The sequence below is a fragment of the Apis dorsata genome, unplaced genomic scaffold (assembly GCF_000469605.1).
Source record: "Apis dorsata unplaced genomic scaffold, Apis dorsata 1.3 scaffold_383, whole genome shotgun sequence".
Taxonomy (NCBI): Eukaryota; Metazoa; Arthropoda; class Insecta; order Hymenoptera; family Apidae; genus Apis; species Apis dorsata.
The window spans coordinates 578661-591759 of NW_006263645.1; the positions used below are offsets into that span (position 1 = coordinate 578661).

Genomic DNA, 13099 nt, shown 5'->3' on the forward strand with positions numbered 1-13099 from the left:
CAAGCTTTCGCGATTCTAATGATCATTTATTCGTTGATTGAAAATCACTATCTTTGAAGTTATAGCGGTTTAAAGTTTTTCTAATTTTAATACCGTTTTATCAGATTTAAGGTAAGCGGTTAAAAATCATCTTTTTGTTTACACGATGATATCTCGAGAACCGGAAGTCGTATCGAGATAAATCAAAAAGCATTTTAAAGGGCAAGCTTCCGCGATTCTAATGATCATTTATTCGTTGATCGGAAATCACTATCTTTGAAGTTATAGCGGTTTAAACTTTTTTTAATTTTAATATCGTTTTATCAGGTTTAAGGTAAGTGGTTAAAAATCATCTTTTTGTTTACACGATGATATCTCGAGAACCGGAAGTCGTATCGAGATAAATCAAAAAGCATTTTAAAGGGCAAGCTTCCGCGATTCTAATGATCATTTATTCGTTGATTGGAAATCACTATCTTTGAAGTTATAGCGGTTTAAAGTTTTTCTAATTTTTAATAAGATTTAATCAATTTTTGAGAATTATGCTGTATAAATATATTCATTTTTGGAATAAAAATTGTTCACAATTATTTTATCAACGATATATTGAAGATTCTAAAGAAAAGTTATTCGATTGAAGTAAATTATACTTTTTTATATTTAATTATGTTGATATTGTTGATTTTATAATTTTTCAAGATAACTGTGATGATATTAGAATTATTTCATATAAATTAAATATTGAATTTGTATTCCAGACGGAAATTGAGAAAAGAGTACCGTCTCGCGAACCAAGCCCACAAAAGAAAATCATCACCGAAGAAACTCGCGAAAAATCAGTTGAAAGAATGCACAAGGAAAGTGTTCCACCATTGGCACCAGAGTTTACGATTCCTTTACATGACGCCACCGTACAGGAAGGAGAGAAATTCACCTTCCAGTGCAATCTCATTGGCCAACCAATACCGGAAGTAATATGGTACAAGGATGGAATCTCGATTTTGAATAATCCTGATTACTTGACCACTTACATTCATGGAATTTGCACATTGACGATCGAAGAAACTTTTGCCGAAGATTCTGCGAAATATACTTGCAAAGCCTTCAATATAGCTGGATCAGCGGAAACTTCCGCCACATTGACTGTCAAAGGTGATTTTGCAATTTTTAACATTTCATTTTAAAATAAATAGAGAAATTAAATATCTATTTAAACTTGTAGCTTTTGAAATAATATTGAACCATCGCTTTTAATATTTTTAAATTTTCATCAATTTCTTAAAATTTATTTTCCTCTATAATAATTTAAAATTTTATCTTTGTAATATTATGCGAAAAATACATACTCTTTTCGAAAGATAAATATTTATGTCATAAAATAAAATGAAAGTAAAATGAGAGTGTTTCATTTCAATTTATTTTTTTAAATTTAAACTGTGTTACAATCTTTTTCAAAGATTAATTTTATTTTAAAATGTTTAGTATCACACATTTATCGTTTTATAAATTTGATTTTTAGAAACTGCACCGGAAGAGCAACCGAGTCCTCCAGTTTTCGTGAAAGAGTTGATGGCCTCAGTGGCTTTAGAAAATTCTTCTCATCGATTGGACTGCATCGTCGAAGGTAATCCACTGCCAACCGTCCAATGGTTCAAGAACGACGTGAACATCGATAATTCTCCCGATTACGTTATCACTTATAATAATGGCGAGGCTGTATTAAAGTTCGAGGAAGTTTTCTTGGAAGACAAAGCTACTTACACTTGCAAGGCCACGAATAGATTGGGCCAAGCCTCCACTTCCGCTTTTCTCGATGTTGAACGTGAGGAATTATACATTTTATCGCTGAATAATTCTATTGAAAAAGAAATTATATATCCAGAAGTAAGATTCGCTTTATTGTTTTACTTACAGCTGCGGAATTCACTTCGGAGAAACCATATTTTGTCACACCTCTTTCGAATGCCATGGGAAGAGCAGGTCAAAGGGTGAAACTCGAATGCGAAGCGAAAGGGAATCCCATGCCCGCTTTAACTTGGTATCACGATGGAAGACCCGTCGAAGAAAGCATGAATTTGAAGGTAATATATTCATTTGATAATTAAAATTTATATTATTTACAAAATTTTATATGCAATAAATATTTTTAAAAATCTTAAAAGCAAAATATAAAAATTTCTTTCTTTAATATTTCTTTTTTTCTATAATATTCATTTCAATTTCAATTGATTTTCCAATGAATTTTGAACATAATATTTAATAAAATTTGTTTTCATTTTTATCACTGATATAAATTTCTATTTTTCTCCTCATGAAATTAGACATCTATTGAATTCTTCCTTTATTAATACCTTTAGTTAGTTAGCACTTAAATATAGTCTTGCAATCTTAATATAGTCCAAAAACGATTGACGAGCTGAAGAATAATATTGTTCAGCCACCATAAACTTTTCATTTCAATCAATTTCACTTCAATCTAAAGATCTTCTAATTTCAATGACCTCCTACATCTCCATTCCCTTTCAATTTATTTTACATTTTAATATTATCACGATAATAAAAGCAACTCAGCCCATTAACCAATTCCAACAAAACCAATACCATCTGCAAAAATAAACAAATCCAATCAATCTTAAAGAAGAAAAAGAAGAAGAAAAAAAAAAAAAACAAAACGACGTAATTTTTCAACGAAAACATCGTCTTCGTTTCCTCGTCTTCTCTCGCTTCCACGGTCTCCTCCATTCGAGGCGAGGCGACCTAAGGAAGCAGCGTTAATTATAGCCGGATCGTGCACGCGCCGAATTCGAAATAAAGCAACGCGATCCGAAAACGAAGAATTGAAACTTGTGAGCTCAGGGATTCGCTGTTTTAGATACAAATGGACGGTGGACGGACCAGTTTGGTCATCTCGGAGGCGTTCGCCAAGGATGCCGGATGTTACACGGTCGTCGCCAAGAACGAAGCGGGCGAGGCCACGGTCTCTTGCAACGTGTCCGTGAAGGGGCGGCTTCCGCACGAGACGAGCGACTCGGAATTCGCCTGCAGCGACATGGAGCCCGTCGTGCCCAAGATCCAGATGCCGTTGAAGGACCTCAAGGTTCAGGAGGGCCTCTCCGTTCGCCTTGATTGCGTGATCGTTGGACAACCTGAGCCGGAAGTGAGTGTTTTGTTAACTCGAACTGGGTTTATTCTCCATTTGTTTTACGGGATATTGGGGGAATATCGAGTTTCTGAAACGATCGAATTCTTAGCAAGGGTAAAAATGGTTTGGAAGTCTCTCTCTCTCTCTCTCTCTCGAAAGTATTTATTGATTGGGTTAAAATATTAGATTTTTAATAAGAAGAGAGGAAATAAGAGTCTATGTAAAATAACTTTCGAGAATTTTATAATTTTTCAGATATCATTATAATATTCCATTAGAAATGAGATTATTATTTTAAAAATTGGATTTGATGTAATTTATCATATATTCAAAGATATTTTGAATTTGTATTTGCTGTAAAAAATGAACTTTAAATTTGCGATTTTCGAGAAAAATCTTGTTATTATTGAATTATATTGTAGTTGAATCTATTTTTATAACAGAAAATTTGTAAATCTGTTGGGACAGGTGATTTGGTATCACGACGATCAACCTGTGAAGGAATCGGCCGATTTCCAGCTGTTGTTCCAGGGTGACAAGTGTTCCTTGGTCATTCACGAGGCTTTCTTAGACGATGCTGGTGTGTACAAAGTAGTCGCCATTAATTCTGGCGGTGAAGCATCTAGTCAGTGCACATTAACAGTGACACGTAAGTAATCATTGAATAGATATTTAATAAATTTTAAAATTTTCTTTATTACAATAATTGTAAATTTCTTATTTTTTATTAATTTATTATTTTTACATTATATAAATACATTTTGATTATTAGTGATATTTAAAAATATTCATTCTTCAATAAAATGTAAATCTCTAAAATTTTAAACTATTAAAAAAGAATGAAGAACGAAAAAAGAATGATCATTGATGACGTGTATCAATTTTTTTATATTTGAAATATTTTTCAAGAAATAAATTTAATTTTATGGAATATTCACACTCATACATTATACATACGATTAGAATCAAAAATTCATTCGTATGTCATAGAATAATTTTCAAAATTCGATCTACTAAGCTCAGAAACGAAATAATTATTCCAAACATTTCTTTACTTAAATTTAAAATTTCATATTCGTTTTAATTTTATATAATTATATAATCTCTAAACAAATAATGATAAAATGTTTCAGCGGTTACTGTTTCGGAGAAATTGGACAGAGCGCGAACAGAGATCGAAGAGACATTCGTCGCTGGTTCGCCACCAAGATTCGTCAAACTTCCAACCGATTCTCTCGTAGCGGAAGGCGAGACCGCCATTTTCGAGTGCGCGGTGGTTGGAGAGCCGAAACCGGAACTGAGATGGTTTTCCGACAGTGGCGAGGTCACTGAGAACGAACGCATTCTGGTGAGTGTTCTCTAAAATAAAATTCATAAGAATTTCCTGCTTTTTCTTTTGTATTTATACGAAATTTACGATTTGTTATACGTTATTCGCAATAAATAACGTATGTTTATTATATAATTTAAAAACGAAAGAACGAAGGATCGTATTTTTGTAAAATTAGATGAAAGTATGAATTATTCTAGAAAATATTTACTTATTTTTATAAAATAAATACGTAATAATTAATAATATATTAATCGATAATATATTATCGATAATATATTAATCGAGTTTTAAAAAATTTATCAATTTAAAATTTACATATGTGAGAATCTTTTTATAAAAATAGTATATTTGTTTAATATTAATATAAAACTGCAATGCAATATCGAATATAATACATATTATACATAATTTTTAAATCATTTTTCTACGAAAGTAAGAGATAAATAATTTAATAATTTAATTTTAATAATTTAATTTAATTAAATTTAATAATTTAATTTAATAATTTATTCAATATATTCTTTACTTTTGAAATATGCATTCGTTTTAACTAATATACCAGTATATATACAAAATTTTGGAAAATTAAACGACGGTCAAAATATTTTCAAAAAGTGAATAGGTAAAATTATTTTTCTTCGAAGATCTTTAAATTGATCGTAATTTTTGTTTTATCATTCAGATCCAGCGAAAGGAGGATGGAACGAGCATCTTGAAGATTTCTTCGGCGATTCCAGAGGATAAGGGAAATTACGTGGTCAAAGCGTTCAATGAACACGGAGAAGCGAAAGCTTTCGCTCGATTGGTTGTCAGATCGTTGGGTGACTTTAGAAGGAAGGAAGAATTTGTAAAGATGGAGGAGAAACTGATTGCTCCCACGTTCAAGGAGAGATTCGAGGACAGAAGAGTGATCGAAGGTGTCTCCACGAAATTTGAGTGCATCGTGGTTGGAAAACCATCTCCAAAAGTAAGATATTATTATTCTTCTGTTCTATTTTCGATAGTGCAAATCATAATTATTAATAATGGACACTTGGGTAAACAACAAATATATGTGGGATAAAAGAATATAGGATATAGGCGTAGAAAATAGATAACAGCTATATGGATGAAGACTGTATGCATAAGAAATAAATGTGGAACATAAGTATAGAGAATATAGATGCATAATATAGAGTATAGAATATAACTTTTAATTTTTTATATTTTATATTAGAATAATTTTTATATACAAACATGGAAATTATGTTTCTTTTCTTAATTCAATTTATTAACGGATATTGAGGTTCATAGAAAAGCTTTAAAAAAATTTTATTTCTAAAGAATTTTAATACAAAAACACAAATATATAGCTATCATATTTTCGATGATATATAAATTAATAATGGATAAAACTCTTTAATTACAAGCTATTATAATATAAAATTAATTATTATAAAATTAAATATTTATCTTTACAATTTATCACATTTATTTGAACAAAATAACAAACATTTCGGTATCGATATCATTACATCATAAAATCAATATCAGTTTCAATATTGACTGTCACTTGACTATATATCATTCTCGATCGCAAAAAGAAAAATTATTTAATTCAATCAAAGGAAAAGCAAAATTTGACGATAAATTAAACAAAGGAAGAAAACAGTTTCCCAAAGAAGAAAATTCACAACAATCAAAAAAACAAACAAAATCACAAGAAAGATGTTGAAGTTTCTGTCAAGCAACTTTCTTGAGAAAAGAAAAACGATAATCTTCGAAACAAGAGATCGTACAATTACAGTTTACAAAATTTATCCACGAAACGAGGATCGTAATCCATGAACATTATTCCAGACGAGCGAAACTTCGTATAATCCAAATAAAATGATATCCAATAAAAACTTCAAACTCTTTGTCAAACAAACACGTTATCACGTCACCAACCTTCAAAACACGCGTTCAAACTCGCACCAACGCGTTAAACGTCGCTAAACATTTCACAATTACCCATCGATGAGCAATAATTATTTTATTAGATCGATTCTCGAGGCGTCTTGAATCGTTTTTCGAAGGTGTCGAGGGAAGATGGGTCGCAGAGTTGGCCAGCCTGACAGGAGGTGGCCAACCAAGAGTAATTTCGTTAGCCTCCGGGTTATATTTAAACGGGAACAATGTACCTGATGTGGAAATTCGCGGGTGCAGCCGCGCCGCGAGGTTCTCCGCGAAATTTTCAGTGATAATCTTGTTGAACAGGTATCGATATTTCGTTCGTGAACTTTCACCTTTCCATCTTTATATCTTTTCAACAATTGTCGATTTTATTTATAACAGGAAACGAAGATTTCTTCTTTTTTTTTTTATTCGAAATATTACTTCTCACGAGTAATGGAAGGAGATACATTTTCTTTCTCGTGGTATTAGTAGTAAATTTGTGTACGCGCAGTATTGAATAGAACTTCTCGATACGATCTTCTACGAGAAGTTGTACGTAGTTCGAAGACGTACGTGGAAACTGGTTTGTTCGTCGAGTACCATTTCGTGGAATTTTCTGTGCCATTCGTGGGTCGAGTATCGTACGAGTAGTTTATATTTCAGAATTTTGTGATGCAATCCGTTTGGAGTACGTGCTCTCATTTGTAACTGTACGAGAACGCGTTCTCTCGTTCGATCAAGTCAAGGAAATTTATCTTCCTTAACTGTAATTTATTTTCACGTGTGTCGAAGTATTAAAAAAAAGCTCTGAAATTTCTTTCGATTTAATTCGTGATTTAGTGACGATGAAACGTTATTTGTTAATTATGTAATGTATTAATCGTGAAAATATGTAATTTTATATATAATCGCACATATTTGGAATTAATATAAATATATATCGAATATTAATTGATGTAGAATGTAATTTCAGATTCAATGGTTATTTAACGATCGCCCCGTCCACGGCAAGGACTTCTTGGTCTCGGTCAGCGGGGATCGACAAGTGCTGACGATTCCAGAGACCGGAAGTACGCATGCCGGTACGATTTCCTGCGTGGCGGAGAACGCTGCTGGAAAAGCGATTTGCAGTGCTCGTCTAGAGATCGGTAAGCAATTTATACTTAATCTAATTTAACCTCGAAAATCATTTCAAACAACCGTTGCTTTTCATTAAGAACGAAAAAAATTCATTATAATTTTTCTCTTTTTTTTCTCATCTCTCATTATCCATATTATACATATTTTCACAATTATCACTTAATATTATTATTTTATTTTATTTCTCTCAATTTAATAATTTTTTTTTTTCGTATTGTCCATTAACTTAAAATACTCTTCCACGTGGACGAGTATCGAACGCGCCTTCCTCGAGAATAAAAATAATACCAATTCTCCGGCAATATCTCTCAAATTTATGCTCCCATCGACCACAAATTCCAGTATACAATATAGAAATATCCCCGATCCGATTTCGATCTTTTCGCTCGAGACGATTACGATTTTTTATTGCCAGCCACAATTTACGGTAAATTGGTTAGCGCGTTGCCAAAATATCGGTCGAGACCGGCAACGGTGCCACCGAGTTATTAATACGCGTTTATCCAAGTCGAATGGCAGCTTCATTCACCAAGCTGGCCGATCTGCGACTTCGGGCGCTGTCATAGCGAAAGAGAGAAACCTCGATGATCGAGAAAGGGATGGATGGTTCACGTAGGCGCGGATAAGAGATGTTGCGACAGCGACGAACTCTCTGAAATTCGACACCTCTCTCTCTCTCTCTTTCTCTCCCAGTGGCGTGAAAAATTGCACGACCACCCACGGCTTTGAAAATTCGGTTTCGTTTCTTTTGTTGAGAGCAATTTTTTTTTTTTCTTTTTCGATTCTCTTCCGTTTCTTCGGTTGAAATATTCATGTTATCCATATCCATGTCTTTTCACCTAATTTTCCTTTATTTATAAATTCAGGGCCGTATTTATTCTTTATTTTTCTAATCTTCAAGCACGACATTTATTAACAATCAAATGTTGTATTTTTAAATAAATTTAATATCTAAGTGTTCTATCTTGCGAGTATAATTGTTTTTTATATTGATTCCATAGAGAAATCGAATAAATTTAATTCTTTGTTTTCATTTGCCGTATTTATTTTAAATATCGCGAGTTTTCTTTTCGCCGAATTTCTCTTTAAATATTTTCTACGCATTACATTTTTTTTACATTTGTTTGAAAAACAAATGTTTCATCTTCTCACGGGGAATAACTTTTCTATCGAAATAACATGAGCGAACGGTAGCGCCATTCTTCTTCCCGGGCCGTGCGTGGACCGAAATGGTAAATATTGGTTTCCGTTTCGCCATCGAGTAAACTCTTTTCGACGGGGTACGCCCGTATCCCATGATCCATTACCGCGAACCAGCCTGTAATATAGAAGGGAGGGTCTTATTTTTAACCAGGGCGACTAAACAAACTCTTTTCTCTTCTTTCACCGACGAAAAGTCACTTTGAGTCACGACTAATATTAGGTCGGTGCACATGCCGCGGCAATTAAATCTGACGTTTCTACGCCCACCTGTACGTGTCCATGTAGAACACGATCCGTGTAGAAACATTAGTCTGCCCGATCGATTCGCTTTACTCTTGATTTTATAACGTATGCTCCGCAAATTGTACACCAAATTGTCCGTGAAATCCGTGATTTTTGTAAAACACAGGTTCCGTGAAAATAACGAGTTCGTTCAAAGTGCTAATTTCAAATTGATATATATATATTGTATATTTTGCAAACTGTACAGGAGCATAGTGTATAAGTGAGGATAGGAAAAACGTGTTTTATATAAATTTGTTAGTAAATGATTTGTTATTAAGAGTTATAGGCAAATATTGAATGCATGTTCTCTAATGCAATAGCAGAATTTATTGCTACATTCAGATTCAGATTACTTTGATATCGTCCTATAATTTTGCAATAAAGCATTTATACATAAATTTTTATGTAAATAATTTTTTGTTTTTAATTTTCACACGCAGTTCACATGCTTCTTCACAATTTGGCAAAATAGTGGCCAAAACATTGTATGTGCAATCTATTATATAAATACTCGTACGTACATTCTCATTCAAAAATTGTTGCACTATTCATTTAAAATAGATAAAATTTAAGTAGCTATGAAGAAATATTTTTCTAATAATAATTAATTGTGTAATTCTCTGTGGTAATTTTATGAAAATATTCATGCAATTTAATGTTTATTATTTCCAGCAAATATCTATCATCCTGTAATACTTTTGAGTAAGAGTGTATACAGATTATCTATCAAGTCTATGATAAAGAAAACTTGTTTGTGTACTGTATTTATAATGATATTATTTCACAATTTCGTTATTTATTACGAGTTCTGACGTACACTGTCAAAAATTTTGAATTATTTTTCCAGTAACAGATACATCGAATCTTTTGCTAATTTTATTATTAATTTTATTAATTTCTTTTTAATAGATTTTATATTTTTAGCAAAATTCTGATTCTTCTTTTTTCTTCTTTTTCTTAAATTTTTGATTCTGAAAATATGGAAAATCTTTTTGTTCAATAATGTACACAGTTTCGTACGAATATATTTACTTCTCTTTATACTTTAGTTTTTATCGATAACATAAGAGATAATGGATTACATCGAACTTTTAATATTTAGAAAGTTAATGCTTATGAATCAGGATTAATTTCTGTAATGTAAACAGTCAATGTTACCGAATTAGTAACAACGTGACCATCAAACTGCTAGTGTACCTCCAAAGTTTGAACTCCAGAAATAACATCATTATGGTTCAGTCTGATTCAACATTCCAGAGGAAAACATAAGGATGAATTTAACATCGTCCCAAGAATATATCATATCATTTGTTATTATTTTCATTAATCTAACTGTTCTGAACATTTTATCATTAAAATTGAAGGAACTAAGTTAAAATATTTGATCATTATAAAACATTATTATTTTTGAATTAGATTTTCCATTTATCTCCAAAAATCACAAATAACAAGATAAAGCCATACGAAACTTAATTTTCTAGTAGGAATTAAAAAAATATTGACAAATTTTAACAAACTCTTCTTTCAATTTATCAATATTTATCTTCAGATATAACATAAATAATAAAATTGAAAAGTGTGCACAAAATGAACCTTGCTAATTCTTAAACATTTTAATTTCTCTTTAATGAATTAAATTTCCTTTAATAAACACATTACAATACATATAAATAATCCAAATGCACATCTAATTAAATCATAAAACCATGACGAATAATCATAAAATTAAAATTAGACAAATTAAAAATTCAAAAATGGAATTCATTCACTCTTCCCCCCCCAAATTTCGTCAACGATGAAAACACACAGTCCCCCTATTACCAAAAATTCCTTTCCAAATCATCAACGAAACCACTTGAACAGCATCATCCCCTCGAGGACAGGTCAGTTCCATTCGATTTCCGTGTTCTCTTACCTCCCGTGCGAAAAAGAGGAGGTTTCTCCCTTTTCCTCCCTCCCTCCCTCTCTCTTCTTCTCTCCCTCTCTTTCTCTGTTTCTCTCTCTCTCAGTCGGTGCACACACGCATAAAGCGCGTTATTTTTGTCGACACGAATACCCGGCGCGTAGCCTAGTCCAGAGTCGCTAACCCAGGGAATTCGAGCGCGTCTTCTTCGGGGAGCCTCGCTCCTATCGTGTCCATTCGACTCGACCATCGACTCACCCCATAAATCGACACGAGATTCGTTCGAGCCGCGGGTGATTTACGAATCTGCAACTTGTGCTCGAGGTAAATGGAACGTGGGATTTGTGATCGATTGTGATTGTGTTTCGAGTGTGCTTTAGGCTAGATCATGTAGTTAATGTAAATTGAATCAAAAGTTGTACAATTAATCTTTTGGTGATTAAATTTGTAAATATTATAATATTTATTAGTACAGTGTTTGAGGTTGATCAGAAGAATATACTTGTGATAAAAGAAAATAATATTGTAATTATAGAATTATATAGTCGTTGAATATATATATTTATTAATCAAAGTACGTTTAAAAATTTTATCAAAATATATAATTTTATATTAAGAGATTAACTATTGCAAATTTAGAACAAGTTTATTTCTCTATATAGAGAGTTTTGTCAAGTTTTCTTTTTTTCTGAATTTTGAATTCAACAATTAATAAATTTATTCGTTATTATTAATAAATTTTTCGCAAAAGCTTTCAAATTTATTCGAAACTCTAATTCGAATTTAACTCGATCTTTTTCACCTTTCCACGCTGAAACAGGTGACCATAATTCGAAATGTCATTCGAAATCCCGCGCTCAAATTAATAAATCGGGTGGATTTCGATCTCGTCTGCTAGGTGAACTATTTCTGTCTTTGATTCGTGGGCAAGATATTTTGTCGGCCCGTGAGAAGGGCTCCCTACGGAAAAAACCAAGATTCGATACAAATACTCACAACTTTTATCTTACCTTTCGACAAAATCGATAAAGTTTGAAAATGTAACCAATTTCTCAGAGAGAAAAAAAAAGAGAAAGGAGAGAGAGAGAAGTTCGACGATGAACGCGAGGGAATAAATTTTAGATCCTCCGTAAATAACGCTTTCGCTGGACCAATGACTCGAACTCGGATGTTTCGTGATTTCGTGCGTAAATTCAGGACGAATTGTGCCGAATTTTCGCGGTCCAGATATGTCGGGATGAATTCTCGGTTCGAGAGTATCACTTTTTGGTTCTTGGCCAATGTACACATACTTCTTTCGATTAGCGTGAAACTTGTTGCAGTTCGTGCGATGCAAATTTTAATCAATTCTTTTTTTGGGAATAAATTAGGTTTGTTAGCAGATTATATTTATTTTCTAAATTAATTAAAGTTTGAAAAATTTTTATCCATATTTTTTTATTAATCGTAATTGAATGCAATGGTTGTTAGAAAATTCATTTTATCAATTCATAAGTGGGATCATAAATATGGCTAATAGTTATAAATTTATATATTTTTCATTAAATATATATATTTGTTTCTTAATGTACCAAAAATTTTATATAACCTTACAGATATATATGAATTATATTATTTGAAGCAAAGATAAAAATTTTAACATTTGCTTTACATTTTGATAATAATATTTATTAATAGTACAGTAGCAATATATATATTAATAATTTTCTCTTTGTGTAATACAATATATAAATATACATATATTAGTAATTCTTTTTCTCTTAGATTTAAGAGTTTATCTTAGATCAAATTAATGCAAATAAATTAAATTAGCAAAGCAGCATTAAACTTCATTATAAATACAATCTTACAGAATCACAATTCTTTAAGTGTAACTTAATATTACAAAAGAAAATATTCATTCGTATATCTAACTTATTTCTGATAGAGTCTCGAGTCTCGTTCATTTCAACAGCAGCAACAACCGTATGAAACTAAACTGCTTCTTTCTCCGAAGAAAAAGATGAGATCGAGGTCATCCTTGTTATCTCAAAATTTCTTAAAGGAATAAATTTCCATTAAAAGAAAAAAAAAATTAGTATTCTCCATGACCATGCCCATAAAACACGCGATTCTCATTAAGATTCTTCGATGTTTCTTCCGTTTACACGCCAATTACACCTTTTCCCTATCTTTCAAAAAAAAAAAAAAAAAAAAA

The 13099-nt window shown here is 31.8% G+C and overlaps 1 protein-coding gene across 1 annotated transcript in view; it reads left to right on the forward strand.

Moving 5' to 3' along the window:
* The window catches only part of LOC102675378 (titin), a 166665-nt gene that overhangs the window by 45418 nt on the left and 108148 nt on the right, over positions 1-13099 (forward strand). Inside the window, exons 33-40 of the mRNA XM_031512095.1 lie at positions 738-1131; positions 1499-1801; positions 1894-2060; positions 2852-3136; positions 3581-3770; positions 4255-4469; positions 5137-5421; positions 7345-7519. Coding sequence (XP_031367955.1) covers positions 738-1131; positions 1499-1801; positions 1894-2060; positions 2852-3136; positions 3581-3770; positions 4255-4469; positions 5137-5421; positions 7345-7519 — 2014 coding nt within the window. The remainder of the gene's footprint in view (positions 1-737; positions 1132-1498; positions 1802-1893; positions 2061-2851; positions 3137-3580; positions 3771-4254; positions 4470-5136; positions 5422-7344; positions 7520-13099) is intronic.